At 38.6% G+C, this 20,485-nt stretch overlaps 1 protein-coding gene across 2 annotated transcripts in view; it reads right to left on the bottom strand.

Annotated features, from left to right (window-relative positions):
* Positions 1 to 20,485, bottom strand: part of LOC110212919 (biotin-dependent 3-methylcrotonyl-coenzyme A carboxylase beta1 subunit-like) — a 67,551-nt gene that overhangs the window by 21,236 nt on the left and 25,830 nt on the right. For both annotated transcript variants that reach the window (XM_020993072.2, XM_020993073.2), the window contains exons 3-7: positions 11,211 to 11,407; positions 4,702 to 4,880; positions 2,318 to 2,398; positions 1,682 to 1,860; positions 587 to 779 (exon numbers count right to left, since the gene is read on the bottom strand). In XM_020993072.2, the coding sequence (XP_020848731.1) occupies positions 587 to 779; positions 1,682 to 1,860; positions 2,318 to 2,398; positions 4,702 to 4,880; positions 11,211 to 11,407 (829 nt within the window). The remainder of the gene's footprint in view (positions 1 to 586; positions 780 to 1,681; positions 1,861 to 2,317; positions 2,399 to 4,701; positions 4,881 to 11,210; positions 11,408 to 20,485) is intronic.

Genomic DNA, 20,485 nt, shown 5'->3' with positions numbered 1-20,485 from the left:
TTGAAGCAAGAAGCTTCTTGGCATTTTAACATTTTTGGATTCTGTAATCTCACCAATATGGGAATCTGCTCTGCTGATACACACTGCATCCAATGATGTGGGTTTTGGGGGTTTTTTTGGTTTTTTTGTTTTGCTTTTTGGTGAGGCAATTGGGGTTAAGTGCCTTGCCCAGGGTCACACAGCTAGTAAGTGTCATGTGTTTGAGACTGGATTTGAACTCACGTCCTCCTGACTCCAAGGCCAGAGCTCTATCCACTGCGCTACCTAGCTGCCCCTCAATGGTGTTTTAATACTCAGAATACTCAAAAAGATCTGAGATCTTGTTATTTTGAGAATTCCCTGCATGAGTCAGGTTGCAACCACCAAACTGCCACAGAAGTTAATAAGAAGCAAAGATGGGATTCGGACACAGGTTCAGCATTCTTCCCACTATCTTTTTCATCATCATTAACCTGAACATTTGGCACATGCATGACATATTTTCTCATTAGATCCATAAGGTACTTGTCCTTTTAAAATGGAACCACTCTTAATTAAAGGGATTGATCCCAATCCCTTTTTCAAGTGGAACCCTTCCTTGACTTACCAGTTTCACATCTAGACTACATTCATAATTCTTTGGGGCCAGGTGTTTCAGCTCTTCTGGGCTGTATAAGGGCTCATCATACTCCACAGAGTCTTCAGGGCACTGTCCACAATTGAAGGTCATCACAACATTACGAACACATTCATAGGCTTCTTCCTCTGTAGATGTAAGATAATCAACACCGCCACTGAGTCTAAGGAGGAAAAGAGGTTAGGGAAGGATAAAAAAAAAATCACATTTCAACACATCAAAAAAAGTAATTGACAAAACCCAAGCCATAAATTATACTTTAGTATTTTCATGGCTCTGTGATCTCAACCATGTAAGGTCTCATTCAAATATCTCAGGCTGTAACTCATTTGTGGTCTCCAGGGGCCTTGATCTAGAGCTTAGAAGGGACCTCCAGGGCCATCTAGCTCTCTCATTTTTCATATGAAGAAACTGAGGCCCAAGAAGGTGAAAATACTTGCCCAAGGACATACAGATAGCAGGGCATGACCTCCCGTGAATGATCCATGAGAGTCTTTCCACTCAATGGACCTTTATTCTAAATCTTAATGTTATGTACTTATCCATCCAGCCTTTGGCATGCCTACTATATACAAGCTACTTTACTAGGTACTTGGGAGTACAAACAAAATGATGAAATGCTCCTTGCCCTAAAGGAATTTACATTCTTCTGGGAGAGTGAAGCATGTAAATGGATCAGTAGATGCCACATAAGCACAAAGTAATATTAAGAGTCAGAGATTATTTACAGCCAAAGGGTCAGGAAAGACCTTGTAGAAGATCATAAGATCAAGCCAGAAGGGACCTCAGAGGCCATCTCCAACCTCTTCTTCCTGCAGATGAGGAAACTGAGGCCCAGGCAGGTGAGGTGATTTTTCTGAGGTCACATAGGTGGTAAATGTCTGAGGCAGGATTTGAATTTGGGTCTTTGTGACTCCAAATCCAGCACCCTATCTGCTACGCCCCTTAGTTATATGAAGGGAAGAAAGGGGAGTATTACCAAATAAGACTGGGAAAATTAGGTGGGAGCCATTATCTGTGAAGGGCTTTAAACTTCAGGCTGAGAGAACAATCTTTTGTCCCTACCGAGAATGCACAGTGGCTCCTCCTAGTTCTTCAACAGAAATGTCTTCTCCTGTAGCAGCTTTTACCAGAGGAGGTCCAGCAAGAAATAGGGAGCCAATGTTGTCTATGATTATAGATTCATCTGCTAAACTAGGATAATAGGCAGCCCCGGCAATGCAAGAGCCACACACCACTGCCACCTAGGGAGAACAGGAGACTCACATAGGAACACGGATTTTCAACTGTTAAGACCACTATTAACCCCTCTCCCAAGGAGCCATCTTCACAGCCTTTAATATACAGTTTTCTGATCCAATCACCAAGTTAGAGATATCATTGGATTCTAAGGTGTTCTAGACAAAGGAAGTCTTTATAAAACCTAAATGATATCAACAGTTTGTCCAGTACTTTGGAAAAGCCATCTTGAAAATGCATATATCACAATATATAAAAGTCTGAAACATTTTTCAAATAGACAGATAGACAAAGCATTTATTAAATGCCTACTATGTTCCAAGCACTGTACAAGCAAGACAGTGCCTGCCCACAAGGAGCTTGCATTCTAAGAGAGAAGACAACACCTAAAAGAGAGCTAGAAAACAGGGAGGTATAGGAAGGGAGGAGGCCTTCTACGTCTTCACTGCACTGGCAAGTTACCTGAGGAATCTTCATAGAGGACATGAGCACTATATTGTAGAAAACCCTTCCACCATGGCACTGATCTGGGAAAATCTCTGCCTAGAAAAACAAACATACCAATATCAAGAAAGTTCCTCATTAGAGGGAGACACGATAAATTTTCAAATATGGCCCCTACTAGATATCAATGAATTGCCAGTGGATTAAAATAAATTACCATTGTATTAAAACAGAATCCAGTAAATCTTTGTGATCACCTATATAATAAGGAGATAGCCATATGGACAGTAGAGATGTTGTTCCCAAATCTGAATATAGGAGCTTAGAGAGCAGGGTCTGGTTCAGTTTTAAGCGTGAAATGCAGCATGGCAAAGTAGATAGTGGGCTGGCCTTGGACCAGGAAGATTGAGTTGCTGTCCAGTCTCTAAAATATACAGGTTCTATGGCTGGTCAAATCATTTAACATCTCTGTTTCCCAGGCTATTCTTGAGATGATGAATTGCAGAATCGGTAGAGGAAGTTTCCACACTAGGGAGTCCTCAATATCAATTAATTACAAATCCAATTCCTAACTCCCTTTAGAACAGAGTAGATGCTTAAATTTTGGATTGGATTTCCTTTAAAACAGCCATTTGGTAACAAAAAGGTTTTAAAAATGGGAGCTATTTTAATGAACAGTCCTCCAAAAGAGCCTAGTTAAATGAATTAAAAACACTGTGGCTAAATAATTTTATTGTTCTCTAGTATCAAAGATGAAAGTTGCTTCTATATACATTTGAGAATGAGTAGGCTGAGCTGTAACCAGAATGTTTTATACCCTGTGTAAGCTTCACAGAGTACAATTGCAGCCAGTAACATGAAAAGGAAGCTTAAATTAACTTTTAAAATATAAATTTGTTGGGGGGAAGGAACAGAGATCCCAAAGAAAGGACGTGCCACAGTTGGGGTAGAAGCCTTGTCCTGTGATCCATTGGGGAAGAAAGCTAGCATCTAGTTGCTTTTCTTCCAGTGAACTTCCGTTATAGAAACTCCCTCCATCAATTCATATTAGTGACCCATTTGTTACTTACAGTCTTAGAGAACTGCATGGGGATACTGAGAGGTTAAATGACTTTTCAGCCCATGATCACACAGCCAGTTTACGTCAGAGACAGGTGAGAAGCCCCGATCCTCTTGATTGAGACCAGCCAGCCTATTACCCACTATGTAATTCTACCTCTCAGTTAGTTTCTATTTTAGTTGATTGTTTTTACTAAAATGGTGCTCAGATTGGCGGTGTCCTTGCTACCGAAAAAGTGCAAAAGTTGTTGGCATCCTTTACATTTCAACACTTTGGGAAAAGGTCGCTCACCTCACCCTAGTTATGGTTCAGTTGGCAGGTATCTACTAATGGGTCAAAGCTTCTGTTTGCTTTAAAAATTCATCTATGTCATCTATCATTTATGTGTCTGTCTGTCCATCTGTTTGTTGCTCATCTATCATCTTTTTATCTATCTTATCTATCTCTGCCTCTTCTTTTCCACGTTTCTCTTAGAAGCACCTATTCCATTCTGTCTGAAAATACTTCATTTTCAGCAAGAAGCTGGAGAACAGCAAGGTGTTGTGTCGGCCATCTTCTCCTCTGACAGGGAGGCTAGCCCGAGCTTTGTGCATACGTAGCTTCTCATTTGCCACCAGCAGAAGTACAAATACAGCAGGTTCTGTGCCTACAGGGGCTCTTTGCAGGTCACTGCAAAATTCACTGTGCCGCTTTTACTTGATAATGATGGTTCCTACTGTTCTTTTGCTCTTCTTGTTTATTTCTTGTGATAAACTGCCATGGCAAACAGATTGCTGCAAATGGTCCTGGGGGCTCCTGAGTGAGATCTTATTTATGTTAAGCTTTTCTTTTCTTGTGGTCATAGGGCAGCTGGTTCTGTAGCCTTTGATTCATAATGACTAAAATTTGGATGGATTTTTAATACAAACAGAAACTTCCCTCTGCTGATGCCCTCAATACCTCATGTAGAAAGAAAGAAGAGTATAAAGATTATGACATTTATCTAATTACACCCGATAATCTGTATACCCTATTCTTGGAACACACTCACCACTCATCTCCATCTCATGGACTTCTTCCCGTACTCCCTTGAGTGATCAGCTGAAACACTACCTCTTCCACAATGCCTTTGCTGATTCCCCCACCTGTTTGCACCTCTCTCCCCATTATCTCCTGTTTATTTTGTATCTATGTAGTGCATACTGACATATGTACATATTGTTTCCCCAATGGAATATATGCTCTTTGGAGACCGAGGCTGTTTCATTTTGGACATTGTTTCCTCAGCACTAAGGGGGCATATAATAGGTGCTCAATAAGTGCTCATTGATTTAATGCTCTGGGAAACCATTCTAAGCAGTACCTGTAGAGGCAGGAATGCTCCTCCGCTATCCACCAAATACACAGTTGGCAAACGGTTCATAATTGCAATATGTTGAGCACGGAGTTGTTTCTTCACGGTGATAGGGTATAAGGTTCCTCCCTTCACTGTGGCATCATTGGCAAGTAACATGCACCAAACTCCACATATTTTCCCAATTCCTATAGGATAATGTACATTTGGCGTTTTAAACAAGGAAAATCTTCTAGCTTAGAAATTAATGCCTAAACCCAGACATCATTCAATTTAAAAGGTGCCATTGTTTAACTATTTCATTGGAGTTAATGCCATTTCCCACGCTATGGTGTAAGGTCCTCCAAGAGAATGGAAACACTTTGAGGGCAGCAAAGATTTCTTATTTGTGTTTGCTCTCCCAAGTCCTTCTTGACCTCTCTGCAGCCTTTGGCCCTAGAACTCAACCTCTTCCTGAAACTCTCTTCTCTCTAGGTTTTAAGTAATCCTACCCTCTCCTGATTCTCCTCCTCTTGTCCTGCAGAGCACTCTTCAGTTTCCTTGGCTTTATCTTCATCCAGGTCAGTCCTGTCCCTCCCAGTCTCTTCTCCTGGGACCTCATCTCCTTCCCATATGTTCTTTAATTTAATAATTTCATCAGGTATTGTGGATTCATCATCTCTGCATTCCCATCATCTCTACATAGGGCTTAGAATACAATAGGCACTTAATAAATGCTAATGGACTATGTTGATGATACTCATGTTTACTACTCCTACCCTATCTTCTCTGCTGACCTCCAGTCTTACATCTCTAGCTACCTAGTAGCCATCTTAATTTCAACATATTCAAAACTGAGCTCACCTTTCCCCTCAAAACCACACCCTATACTCTACTTTCTCTATTACATCAAAGCCAACACCATCCTCCCAATCCCTAGGTGTCAACCTCAACTCATCACTCTCTCATCTCCCCAATTCAGTCGGTTGTCAAGTTCCATAATTTCTCTATCATTTCTACCTTCATAATCTCTCATCCACACCCCCTTCTCTCCTCTGACACTGCCACCAACCTGGTACAGACCTTCATCACCTCCCTCTTGGAGTATTGTAACACCCTGATGATGGCTTTCTTGCCTCAAGTCTCTCCCTGTTCCTGTTTACCCTTCATTCAACTGCCAAATTGATCCTCCTAAAGCTTATCAGTTCCCCTCCATTCCGTAAACTCCAGAGGCTCCCTGATAACTCCAAGACCAAATATGAAATTGTCTGGCTTTAAATAACCTGGCCCTTTCTGCATTTCCAGTCTTCTTACATCTTACTCCCCTCCCCATACTCAGCAAGCCAGTGACACTGACTTACTTGCTGTACCTATTTCATCTCTCAACTTCAATTCCATGAATTTCCCTGGTTGCCCCCTATTCCTGAACTTTTTCTGTCCTTATCTCTGCTTTCTGGCTTCCTTCCAATCTCAGCTCAAGTCCCACCTTCTGCCAGGAGCCTTTCCCAATCATTCAGAATCTTAGTATCTTCTCCCTGAGACAAACGCCAATTCCTCCTGTCTATATCTTGTTTGTACGTAGTTGTTGGCGTGTTATATCTCTCATTAGACTGGGAGTTCATTGAGGACAGAGATCATGCATGTTTTTGCCTTTTCTTTGAATCTCTAGTGCCTTGCACAGGACCCAGTTCACAGGAGATGCTTAATAAATGCTTATTGACTGACAAGATGTGGAGAAACTCATCACCAGTAGTCTGGCCACTTGATGGATTCTTTAGTCATGGGAACCCATGAAACAAAAGAAAAATGCAAAATAACCCTTGGTTCTCTGCTAAAGATAAGAGGAAACATAAATTCATAGAATGCCTTGCAACCTCATATAGCAGTATTCTTGATAAGTTGTTGTAAAAAGGCCACTTCAAAGATGATAATAATAGCTAGTATTTCTATAGCTCTTCAAGACTTGCAATGCACTTTAAATATGCTTGTTTGTCAATATCTGTGGTATAGGGTGAAGGAGTGGAGAAACTCTAGGTAGACCTCATTAAGATCCTCCTTCAAATCCTCAATGGTTTCAAAGAAAGGATAGGAAGAAATAGGTAAGGACAATGAAAAATGTTAGAAAATATATCTTAGTGTTAAGAACATGGCCATCAGAAGCTTGTAGACTTTTTAAAAGTCTAATTGCTCAAAAATGAGGTGTACTTTCTAAAAGAGATAGCACTAGGTGTGGTGCGCATAAAACAGAATCATCCTCACACAAAGACATTGACTGCATCTTAATAAGCAGGATGTGACTGGTTATCAATGTGAGAATCACTTCTAAGTGATCTCTCTTATAATCAGACTCCCCATTTCTTAAAGCAAAGATGAAAATCAATACCAAATTAGAAGAAATTATGACAAATAGAAGATGTGGCATACAAATCCCAACTATTAAACAAGCTTCTGATGTCAAAAGACAGGCATGATCATGGACTATCACCATTTCCTACGGAAGTTTCTCCAGTTTAAAACAATAAAAAAAAAGTGAATAGGTCAAAAGAGCCTCAAGAGTCCCTTTGCCAGCAAACACATTCTGTCCTTGCCAAACTGAGACATTTAGAACACAAAGATGATGCTAGTTTAAACATAAGCTGATCTGCAAAGTCTTACACAAGATGATGGACAAAGAAGGCATCATTTCGAATTCCTGTGAGACAAGCATGGTCCTTATACCAAAATGGTGAGATAAAGCAGAGAAAGATGACGATAGACCAATATTATTAAAGAATAGTGAAGCAAAATATTAAATAAAATAAATATTAGCAAAATAAAATAAAATATTAGCAAAAAAAGACAGTAATAATTTTTTTTTAAATTGCTCACTTTGACCTGATTGTATCAATACCAATAATCACAGGGGCAATTCACCATCAGGTAAACTATAAACACGCTAGATCAAATTAATAATATCCTTAGAGCATTGAAATATGAAACCAGGAAGAAAATGAAAACTATAAAAATGAGAAGGATCTGTCGATACTATTAAAATAAATTATCCTCTCTATTAATGAAAATGAAGCCACCATGTTTGGACTCTACTATCATAGCATGCAACACGAGGATGTGCAAAAAGTAAGAGAATAAACAAAGATGGAAAAACCACCTACTCTAGAACAAGTACACAGAGAGGAGATTTGTGCTGGAGGGAAGATCTACCGCTATAACTAAATTTCTATATCTGTATGTCTGTGTCTATACACATAAACACACACACACATATTCTGCCCTCTTTCAGATATTTGGTAACTTGATCCCTCAGCATCCTATGTATATACACATATATGTGTATATATGTAGCCAAATATGTGTATACATTATCTGTAATTGTTGTTCATCCTTCATTTTTGCTTTGGTTTTGGGTTTTTCTTTGTTTGCTTGTTTGTTTTTTTGTTTTGTTTTGTTTTGTTTTGTTTTGGGCTAGGCAATGAGGTTAAATGACTTGCCCAGGTTCTGTGTGAATAGCAAGTGTTATGTGCCTGAGGCCAGATTTGAACTTAGGTCTTCCTGAATCCAAGGTTGGTGCTCTATCCACTGCGCCACCTAGCTGTCCCCTCATCCTTCGTTTTGGAAGAGGACCAATGGCATCACAGAATGTCTTCACTTGTGTATGAATTGGATTTAAATGAAGCAGAGATGCACAAAGCCATCAGCCTCATTCTCTCCTCCTGAGTCCTCAAAGTCCAGCGGCAAGACAAAGCTATGATGACTGGCAATGGCCCAGGGATGCAGTGGATAACCTTGGTGTTGTCAATGTCTGACAAAGCTCTAAGGCCTACACAGCACCGGCTTCAGCCGCCTGCATAGCCATTGGAACACACTATTCTCATCCACCCATTCCACTGGGGTAGGTCTTCACATGTTTGGAGTAGACATCTGCCTAACTCACCAATGAATTTGAGGCTCCTCAATTACCTTCAACTTGGTTTAGCCTGTCTGCTGAGATGATTTTATCAGGGTGTGGCCACTGCACATGCCACAGCTTCTTGGAGCCACAGGTGAGAGCTGGGTGGCAGGCAGATACCAAAAGTGCTTGAGCAACCCTGAAGAGGGCTTGGCAGCCCTCTCTCCAGAGCTGCTAGTCCTCCGGAGCACCACATATACCCCATACACCCCACACATTTTAAGGAATTCCTCCTCCTTTTGGACCCTGTGCTGGACTTCTTTCACAGCATTGGCAAATGCCTTCTGTCTTCCTGTTTCATGTTTCACTTGATATTTCTATTTAGAGAAACAATTTTTCTCTGTGGTTGTATCTCTCCAAAAATCCTTTAAGACACATGTTTGGAGGAAAGCCTTCAAAGCAGTATATGGCTTGATCAGATCAAATGCCTTTTTTTATGGTCAACAAATGAGAAACCTCTTCCAGGCAGTTGTGAAATTGTAATGAAGAGTTCTTCTGTAGGAGGCCTTTGGTGATTGCCAGAAATCTCTTTTCTTATTTTTATCAGGGATATGCTGAACACATGCACAGATTGTTCTAAAGATTTTATAATATAGAGATGGGAAGGTAGGCATATGGGTCTATGGGTCTATAGTTATTGATATTTTCTCAATTTTTTTGGGAGGAGTAGTAGTAAAACCCATAATCTTTTCCAAGCCTTTAGTGTCTCACTCTCTTTTAGATATGTTGAAAACTGATTTTTTAGTATCCTCAAGTTATAAATATATTGGATGATTTTGAAAATATATGTGTATGGCTGCATCTTCAGGATCCTTTAGTATCCTATAGAATATGATTATGTATAATGTCACAATGTATATGTCATGATATCATTTAATTCAAATATTACATGACATCCCATATGCATGTGCATGTATTTATATGTGCGTATATTTACACATTTTATAAACATGTATATATACCTATATAGCTACATATACATTGCATAGACATATAAACATGTATACACATATATGCACATATGCACACACACATATACACATATATGCACTATACATATACAATGCCTAGCAGATATCACTGTGAAGAGCAGTTTGGGGGAAGAGTACCTTTTGCCCCCCACCCCTCACCTTGAGGTGAGACGATAGGAAAGATAATGCCTATTTCCACCCACTGGGGACCTGCTCAGGTTGTGGCCTTCTCCTAAAGTCCTTGTTCCCCTTTGCCCTCTCTTACCTTGGAAGATAAAGAAAAGCCCAAAGGACCCTGGTAAAAAGTCATCTGTCTGCTTAATAATAATAACATTGGTTCGTAAGTATTTGGGTCTAGGGCAAAGGTCCTGATCCTACATGGTTTCCTTTCTCTACAAAGCTAGAAAACTTAAAAATACAGATTATAAACAAAATTTGTAAAATACTCTGCACCCTAGAAATCTACTGATGAACAAGCTGGGAAGGCATTTTCTCCATCATTTCAATTTAGTGTGATCATTTTCCCCTCCCCCCAAACTCTCTATAGAAAAAACATCTACTGAGGACACAATTAAAGTTCTCTTGTTTTTTTATGTAGTAAGCCTTTGTCAAAACTGCAGATTACCCAGTACACAAACATTTAAGTAGCTGAGATACTCTTAGCAATGGATCATCCCATCAGTTGCATGTGGCCATAAAACAGAAAGAGAATCAGAGTGGACTGTTTCTCCAAGTTGCCTTAATTCAGACACTCTGTGATGGAGATAAGCAGTGGGATGGGGAAAGGCAAAGGCTCCAGCTACTACAAGACTTAGAGTCTGTCTCCTGGCAGAGTGCTCCATCTAGAGCTGCTGCTCCTGCTGCAGACCTTGCTCTCTCTCCAACTCTCTCTCTACCTTCTTCTCTTGCATCCCTTTCCAGAGAGATATTTAAAAGTGCTTCTGAACCAGAAAACTCTGCCCTCCATCTTCACTCCCTCTATAGCTTCTTCTCTTCCCAAGTTGGTTAGCAGTAGACCTTGTCACAAGGCCGACAGTCCAAGGAGTAATCTGATGAGTTTCCCAATCAATGGGATGAGGTTATAGGGTATGGACTTTGGTTTGGAAGAATCTTAAGAGTGTATCCCCATAGAATGTGAGCATATCTACTGATGCTATACTGATTGGGCTTCAGAGATTGGGGCTGGCTGCCTCCTGCCGACCTTTTTTGACAGAATCAATAGCTTCTCCCTCTGCTATATAAGAAGACAATTGAGAGCACAAAAGTGTGGCCCTACATGGAAGCCCATGGAGGGAAAGAGAGCAGCTTTTCTAGGAGGATTGGTTGAGTTATAGTGGGTACATTAGATGAGACCAACCTAGCTTATTCCCTACTGCTGGTCAAGGTCTCAAATAATTTAGTCAATAAAAAAAAAATAGATCCTTCCCAAGAAGCCAAGTATACCACTAGTGATGAGAGTACCGCCAAGGAAATGGGGAATATACAGCAGCTTCCCTATTTTCAACCTGGAGGTGCGTGGAATATGTGTTGTGTTGCTACTTGAACCCTGCTCAGGTAAGATGGCAAAGCAAGAGCTTAGATTTCCCAATAGAGTCAAGTGGGAGTCAGCTTATTCAACTCACCAGTGAGACAGCCAGCATTTGCGATTGTGCCATAGGGTAAATCATAGCCAGCCAGTGGGGAGAGCTCAAAGAAGTCCTCATCGTTATCCAGAACCAGTCTGAGACGGTCACGGACCAGCAGCTTGCGGTTGTCTCGCGTATGTCTTAGGATATTCCTTTCTTCTCTTTGGCAGACCTTTCCAAGCAACTCTAAATATCTGCTTGTGCAAAAGATGACAAAGGATCTCTGACGATGTGCTTTAAAATTTTTAATATGTTTATTACTATTGTTATTACTACTACTACTACTACCACTACTACAAGCATTTACACAGTGCTTTGCAGTTTACAGAGCATTTTATCTGCATTTCACAATAACACCATGATTCATTGTACTGTGGATCTTATCGCCATGAGGAAGGACTTGGACCAGAAAGCAGGCCATGGTTTTTAAAGTTGTCAAGGATCACAGAATCACAGAATCATAGATTTAGAGCTTGAAGGGACTTTAGAAAACATCTCATCTGAGGAAGCTGAAGCTCAGAGAGATTAAGAGACTCACCCAGGGAGTAAGCACCAAAAGCTGGACTTTTACCCAGGTAATTTGCCTCCATATCCATTTTTCTTTTCTGTTACCCCATAGTGTTGCATAAAGCTGAGGATGCTTCAGTGAAATAGGGGGCAAAGGGGACATCATTTGGTATGTTGGGTAAGAGAAGAAACCAAGTTGTAGTTGAAGAGTAGAGACTGGACAAACACAACTTCTAAGCTTTACCAATATGGTAAGCTCCTTGGAGCCAAGGGCCCCTAGGCTGCCTAATGATGCAAGCTGGAAAAACAGCAGGTTAAACCTCGTGGTGTTCAGTGTTGGTTTGGGGCCTGTGAGTGTCCATTACACTTGCAGTCTGGGCAAATATGGAGACCTGGTTTCAAAAACAAAACAAACCAAAATAAAACAATTGACAGCCACCAATGTTTCCAATGCTCTTTTTACTGAACATATATCTCTTTTCGTTAATGGCTTAGTTCAGTTTCACAGGGTAGGTCACCTTGGGATGCATCCTGAGCTCTTTTGCACTTTAGAAAACATGCATTTCATCTTGTGATTTCTGATGAGTGGAGAATAATTATGTTAGGTCGATAAGAATAATGCATTATGGAGGATTAAACATTGACTTTTAACCTTTCAACCTCTCAAATATTCTATAATATTAATTTTATAGCAGAGGTAAAACAATTTTAACTGACTCTATGATCTAGAACAGTACAGCTAGGGGGTCCAGTGGATAGAGTACTGAGCCTGAAGTCAGGAAAACTCATCTTTCTGAGTTCAAATCTGGCCTCAGACAGTTACGAGTTGTGTGACCCTGGGCAAGCCACTTAACCCAATTTGCCTCAGTTTCCTCATCTGTAAAATTAGCTAGACAAGGAAATAGCAAACCACTCCATTATCTTTGCCAGGAAAACCCCAACTGGGCTCACAGAGAGTCAGACGTGACTGAAATGACTAACCAACAATAATATGGCCTACAACTCCAAGCATCCAAATAGGTAACAATTCCATAACGTAGTAACAAAGAAAGGTCATCAATAGCCCCTATGCGCTCACTCAGCATCCACGTGTCACTGTGCTCCAGCAGAAGAGTTGCACTAGCCAACCCATAGGATTACAGTACTACGACTCTCTCTTGACTCTCCCCCCTGCCGTGTTTCTGGAGAACAGCAAAGACAAAAGCTTTCACAGACTGGGGCCGCAGAGCAGCACCCCAAGAGCTGAAAACCAAGGAGAAGGGGTGACCGACAGAGAGATGCGAGAATGCAATGCTCTGAAGTAAAGGATAATCAGGAAGAAGATAAGCAGCAAAGCAAAGACACAGAAATAAAACATGATCACGTTACAGGAGAAACATATGGATCTTAAAGATAGGATGCAGAGAGGCAACTTCAGAATTAGAGGTCTCCAGAAGAAAATGGCAAGTTAAAAAACCTGAACATCACAATGCAAGAAATAATACAGAAAACTTCCCAGAATGTCTGAATGTATAAAACAAGAACCAATTAAGAGAATCCACAGGTCATCTTTGGGTGAAACAAAAACCACTATGCTGCAAACTCCAAGATGCGTAGTGATCAAATTTAACAATTCCACTGACAAGCAACAAGTCCTGAAAGTAACCAGGAGGAAGACTTTCAAAGATAAAGGAAAAGAATTTCAGACAACACATCCTTTGCCTCACCAGAAACCACAGTAGGGAATAGGGCAATGTTTTCTGAAAAGCAAAGGAACTCAAGATGCAACTCAAGTTCAACTATTAACGAAAAAAGATGGATATTCAATAAAAGGAGGTATGTGAAACATTCCTAAAACCAGACCTGAAGTCATTATTCAATTTCAAATACCTCACACAACAGATATATAAGAAAGGTTAACAAATACGGCAACCGAGGATGACAACAATAACAACAAAATAAGAGAAATTATGAAGAGATTTCTTTCTTCATGTTCACAAGGAAACAAGGGTGAAAGCAGAAGTCAGATAGAAATGATTGTGGAAGGAACAATCCCAAAACATCATTTTCATCAACTCATGCAGAATCAGAGAATGCATAAAAGGGAGGAAGGGAGGGAGAAGATGGAATAGAATATGCGATGGACCCTAATAAAGTCAAAGGCTACCAATGAAAGGAATCCAATCCATGGAACACTTATTAAGCACCAACACTATGAAGTGTCAGGCACCATTCTAAGTGCTAGGGATATGATTAATAAAAAGAAAGATAGACCTTGTTCTCAAGGACCTTACAGTCTAATGGGAGAAGATAACACACAAAAGGAAATAGGAAAGAGAGGGGGATATCTTGCTCTGCAGAGTTGAAACTTTGCAGCTGCAGAGTGGAGTGAGCTGGGATTCTGCCCTCTATAAAGAAAGGCATTGAGTGGACTTTGATCCTCCAACCCCCAGTTCTCCAATTAAAGGAAAGAGAAAGCTGAGTGAGGAGGTTTCAATTAAGGCTTTCGTTGGCAGTATATTAATGTGATTGGAAGCGGTGAACTTATCCCAGGCAGAGCAACAAATTAAAAGTGGAGAATAACTATTAGCTTCTCCTGAACACAGCAGCTACACAGCCCAGCATCAGGCTTGGAGTCAGAAAGACCTGAAATCAAATTCATATTCAGACATTTGCTAATTGTGTGACCCTGTATAAGTCATTTAACCTCTGTTTGCTCAGTTGCCTTATCTCTAAAGTGGGAATCACAGTAGCATCTACCTCTAGAGTTGTCATGAAGACCAAATGAGATAAGTATGAAGCACTTAGCATAATGCCTGGCACATAGTAAATACTATATAAATGTTAGCTACTATTGTTAACTAGTATTTATTGTTAGAGCCTACAGGAGAATGGGCAAAGGGAGAGATTGAAAAGGAGGTGAAGGAGAAATCCTGTTTTAGTGGTGGCAAGGGTTAGCACTGATGAATGCTTCTATGGGAGAAATTTTCTATAAAGAGAAATGGGGACTTTATCACGAACACAATTTGCATGGATTTGGTGTTCAGAGGACCATTCATCTTGCCTCAGGGTAAGGGAAATCAGAGTTCTTAGAGGCAACTGACACCTGGAAGAGGACAGTTCAAGACAAATGAAGAGAAATGACCATGAGGATTGTAAAGGTTAATAATGAATTGCACAATCACAGATGGTAAAATGTGTATCAAGGGGAAATGTCCTTTCTATCACCCACCGGGGTTAATATTTATAAGAAGTGAGGTACAACAGAAAAGAGAGAGAAAAGGTCCCAGGGCAAAGTCTCTAGTTCAATAATATAGAAACTGTTTAGAGGAAGGAACTCAAAATAGATGCCTTAGAAGTTTTAATGCCATGAGGGATAAAGACTAAAAAAGAACTAAAAAAATAAGAGCCATGAATGAAAGAGTGGAAGTCTAAAATAGGCAGAAAGAGAAGATAGACAACGAAGGGAATGAAGTTCTTCCGAGAAAAAGACACCAAACAATTTAAAAGTTTAAACTTGTTAACAAAGTAAATGGAAGGGGAGGAGAAGAAGGAAGATTTTATGTGACTACTTTACTGAAAGGACGAAAGGGAGAAAGAATGAAATAATTAGATAAAAGCAAGGGAAAACACTTGAATGTTAAACAAAATTCAAAAATTGAGGAAAGGGGTAATCAATAACAAAAAAAAAAGAGCTTTGAGCATGAGGAGAAGGGAGCTGTTGGGAATAGGATTGCCTTAAAATAGAGTAAGCTAAAATAACTACAGAAACATAGAAGAAAAGGGCTATACTTTCCATTTTGCAAAAAAAAAAAACAATTAGAAACAAATGAAAAAAAATACAAACCTAACTCTCATAACTTTAAATGTGAATGGAGCAAATAACCCAATATAATGAAAAATAGTGACATTGGGTAAGAAAATAAATCCCACTTTTTGTTGCTTACAATAAAATAAATTAAAGAAAAGCTCAGGAGCAGCTAGGTGATGAAGTGGATAAAGCTCCAGTCTTAGAGTCAGGAGGACCTGAGTTCAAATTCAGCCTCTGATACTTGACAGTTAATAGCTATGTGACCCTGGGCAAGTCACTTAACCCCAATTGCCTCATCAAAAAGAAAATAAAAACCTCAGAATTAAAATGAGAGGCTAAAACAATATGTATAATGCATCAGATGAACTGGGGGGTGGGAAAGAGTTGCAATCAACCTATCATATAAAGCAAAAACAAATAATCAAAATATTTTTAAAATATTTTTAGAAGAACAAACAAGGAAACTACATTATGTTGAAAGGAACCTTACACAGCAAATCAGTATTAACATTAAATTTATGTGTTCCAAATGCCTTTAGATCTAAATCCATAAAAGAAAAATTAACTGAACCACAAAATGACATAGACAATAACACAATAATGAAAGATTTCAGTGTCCCACTCTCTGTTTTAGATAAATCAAACAGAAAGATAAACAAAAGAGAAAATATCGAATTAAACAAATTTCTGAAGAAGCTAGACCTAAAAGACTTCTGGCATCTTCTAAATAGGACTGCTAAAGAATACACATATTTCTTAGCATTCCATGGAATTTTTGGTGAAAATGACAATGCATTAAGGCATAGATGCTGCAAATAAATATAAAAAATCCTTTACAGAGAATAATGCAATAAAAATAGTAATTAGTTCAGGGAGCACACAAAAAAGACACATATGCAAATGGAGACTTAACAATGAAATCATAAATAATGAGTGTGTCAAAGAACAAATCATACAGGCAATTAATAATTCTGTGAAAGAAAATGATCATGCAGAAATATAATACAAAAATTTCTGGGATGTTGCTAAAGTATTCCTCAGAGGAAAAATTATCTTCTTATAAAATATACATTAACAAGATAGAAAGGAGGGAATTAATGAACTTAGTAATGTATTTTTAAAATTTAGAAAGCCAACAGATAACAAATGTAAAAATAAGTGCGAGAGAGGAGATATTAAAAATTAGCAGGGAAATAGATAAACTGGACATTCAAAAACTATAGAAATGATAAATAAAAGTAAATATTGGTTCTTTGAAAAGACTGATAAAGTTGGTAAACCTTTAACCAGTCTGATTTAAAAGAAGACAGCAAAAATATCAAATCAACAAAATAGCAAACAAGCAAGAAAAATCACAACAAAACAAGAAAAAAATAAAAAAGAATGGTCAGAATCTATTATATCCAGTTACATGTTAACAAAACTTAAAATACAAAATAAGTAAGGGAATATTTTCAAAAATAAAAAAATCAAACTAGCCAAAGATCAAATAGATATATTAAATAATATGATTTTAGAAAAGGAAGTAGAATTAAATGTAAAGGAACTACCAAAGATGGGGGGAGGAAACTATTGGTTCCTATGGATTTACAAGAGAATTCTATGAAACTTTAAAAAAAATTAGTTTCAAAACCACATAAATTTATATTCTCAAAAACTGAAAAAGAAAACACTCATCAAATTCCATTTACATTGTATGTACAGTCCCAATACCTAAGTCTCAGAAGGATAAAGCAGAGGAAAACTATAGACAAATATTAATGAATATCAAACAGACTATAGTGATTCATTCAAGACATACTTCATTATAACTAGCCTGGAATTATACACAGGGTGCATTATGGTTCAACATTAAGGGGAAAAAAATAATCATATCAAAGACAAAAACATCCAAAATCACATGGTTATCCTAACTGATGCACAAAAAGCCTTTGACAAAGTACAAAATAAGCATCACATGCAATGACACACTCCTCTCTTTCCCAATAAATATGGGAGTGAAGCAAGGATGCCCATCCTCCCCACTATTATTTGACATGTTTCTGGAAATACTAGCAATAGCAAAAATAGGAAAAAAAGATGAGACAAAGAAATTACAGAGGTAAAGAAAGATAAAAGTTGAGAGAACTTTCCCTTTTTGCTAATTATATGATGGTTTACTAGAAAATCCTAAGGAATCAGTAAAAATACCATTTGAGACAATTAAGAGTTTCAGCAAAATTGTCAGCAGCAAAGAGAAAAAAACTCAAAGATCAACAGCATTTCAACATACTAAAAACAAAATCCGAGAAGAAATAATAGAAGGTGAAATTCCATTTTCATATCAACAAAATGTATCTAGAAGCTGATCTATCAAGACACGCAAAAGACTTGTACAGATTCAATTATAAAATGATCCTTAAAGAAATAGAGAACAACTTAAACAGCTATATTCATCACTGAGCCATGGTAATATAATAAAACTGAAAATACTACCAAAACTTACTTAAACTTTTAATGCTACAACAATCAAATTGTCAAAGGGATACTTTACAGAAATCAATAAAATAAGAAAATTCATTTGGAAAAATAACAGATCTAGCATATAAAGGGAAATTTTGACTGGAAACAGAGATGAAGGAAGAATAGCATTCCCAGATGTCAAACTACATTATAAAGCAGCAATCATCAACATAATTTGGCATTGATTGAAAAATAGAGAGGTAGATCAATGGAACAGACTAGATGAGGGGCAATCAGAAAAAAATGGCACTCAATAATTCAGCATTTCAATAAACCAGAAAACATAAGTGCCTCAGAAAAGAATTCCCTACTTGATAAAAACTGCTAATAAATGGAAAATAGTCTAGCAGAAATTTTAGACCAACACCTTAAACCACATTCCACAATATAATCTAAATGGATACATAGCCTTAATACCCAAAGATCATACTACAAAATAATTGGAAGATAAGCAGATCACAATTCTCTCACAGTTATGAGTAGACGTATTCTTTAACTAAACAAAGCATAGAGGCAGTTACAAAAGATAAAATAGGTAAATGATTACATGTAACTGAAAAGCTTTCTCATCTTTTTTATTTGTTTGTTTAAAAAGCCTGTTATATGGAATGGTTCTCTGGAGGGGGCAGAAAGGATACTGGGGAAACAATGATAATTAAAAAACAAAACATTAATAAACACTTGTTTTCTTATTTTTTAATAGCATGGTTTAACAGTGGGGTGTTAATACAAAGAATGCTAACCTTGAACTCACTGGCTCCAACACTTAGTAAATGTGTGACTTTAGATAGTTACATTCCCCCTTCTGAGGCCCAGTTTGTCCATCTATAAAATGGGGGTAATGCTAATAACACCTACCTCACCCATAGTAATAAAATTAAAACAGCTAGAGAAAGGAGATCTATTATAAATAGAGAGGCAGTGTTGCACAGTGAATACTGTGCTGGCCTTAGAGTTAGGAAGACCTGAGTCCAAAGTCTGCCTCTGACATTAGTAGCTAGATGACCCAGAGTAAATCACAGTTTCCTACCCTTACAATTTCTACATCTGTAAAATGGGGTAATACCCCCTGACACACAAAATTGTTGTGATTGTCAAATGAGATAACTTATAGAAAGTGCTTTGCAAACCTTAAAGAGCTAAATAAATGGGACTTAATACTCACATTTCTGCAAGTTCAAATAGGCTTTCTTTCTGCTTAGGTGAGACAGGTCCCTTAAGGAATTGCAACTTCTCCTGAATTTGGGTTGGCTCCTTTCCCCTTTTTGCTGTTTATATAGCACCTTATTTTTATAATTTTTTAAATTGCATTTATTTTTTATTTTGACATCATCTAAATTTTCCCCTCCTCCTCCCCCTCCTGGGAAACCTTGAAGCCAAGTAAAGTGAGCAGACCTGAACAATTTATATCATACCAACAACACTGTAAAGGCAAACAACTTGAAAGACTTAAGAATGCTGATAAATTATTCCAATGGACCCATGATGAAGGACGCCATCCCCCTCCCAACAGAGAGGGGGAGGACTGAATGAGACACGTTTTTGGATGTGGCCAATGGGGCAATTTGTTTTGATTATGCATATTTGTTGCAAGGAGCATATGTGTATGTGATATGATACGTGTCCAATGGAGGGGAAGAGGGAGAGCAAATAAAATGCCTATTAATTGAAAAAAAATTTTTTAAATAAATTTTTGTTTGGCTCTTTAAAAAAATCATCCCTGCCTATCTCTGTCTTTGTGTGTGTGTGTCTGTGTGTCTATCCCTGATTCTCTGTGTGCATATCTGTCAAGCCGTCTCCATATTTGTCTGTGTCTTTCTATCTCTGTGTCACTGTCTTTATGTGTGTCTGTCTTGCTGTGACTCTATGTCTCTGTGTGTCTCTGTCTTTCTCTCTCTTTCTCTGTCTATGTCTCTGTCTCTTGTCTCTTTCTGTCTCTCTCTATCTTCATCTCCCTGTCTCTCTGTCTCTCTTTCTCTGTCTCTCTCTGTCTCTCTGTCTCTCTCTGTCTCTCTGTCTCTTTCTGTCTCTCTCTATCTTTATCTCCCTGTCTCTCTGTCTCTGTCTCTGTCTCTCTGTCTCTCTGTCTCTCTGTCTCTTTCTGTCTCTCTCTATCTTTATCTCCCTGTCTCTCTGTCTCTTTCTGTCTCTCTCTATCTTTATCTCCCTGTCTCTCTGTCTCTCTCTCTCTGTCTCTCTGTCTCTCTCTGTCTCTCTGTCTCTCTCCCTCCCCTAGCAGTTTCACAAGTTTACCCATGAGGGCTAGACATTTTCAACCTGTGTGGAGAATAATTATCAGCCAATGAAATATGTGTGATTGCAGCAGGTTCCACACAAGGCATGAAGACCCTCCACCACTCTAGGATGCCGACTGCTCACTCAATCCTGGAATCTGTCTCAGACCCGTTTCCTCTCCCTCATCCTCCACAACCAATCCACTACCAAGTCTGGTCAATTGCACCTCACCATCTCT

Source organism: Phascolarctos cinereus, unplaced genomic scaffold, assembly GCF_003287225.1.
Source record: "Phascolarctos cinereus isolate Bilbo 61053 unplaced genomic scaffold, phaCin_HiC Scaffold_5;HRSCAF=322, whole genome shotgun sequence".
In the NCBI taxonomy this organism is placed as follows: Eukaryota; Metazoa; Chordata; class Mammalia; order Diprotodontia; family Phascolarctidae; genus Phascolarctos; species Phascolarctos cinereus.
This window is presented reverse-complemented; position numbering and strand designations above follow the sequence as displayed.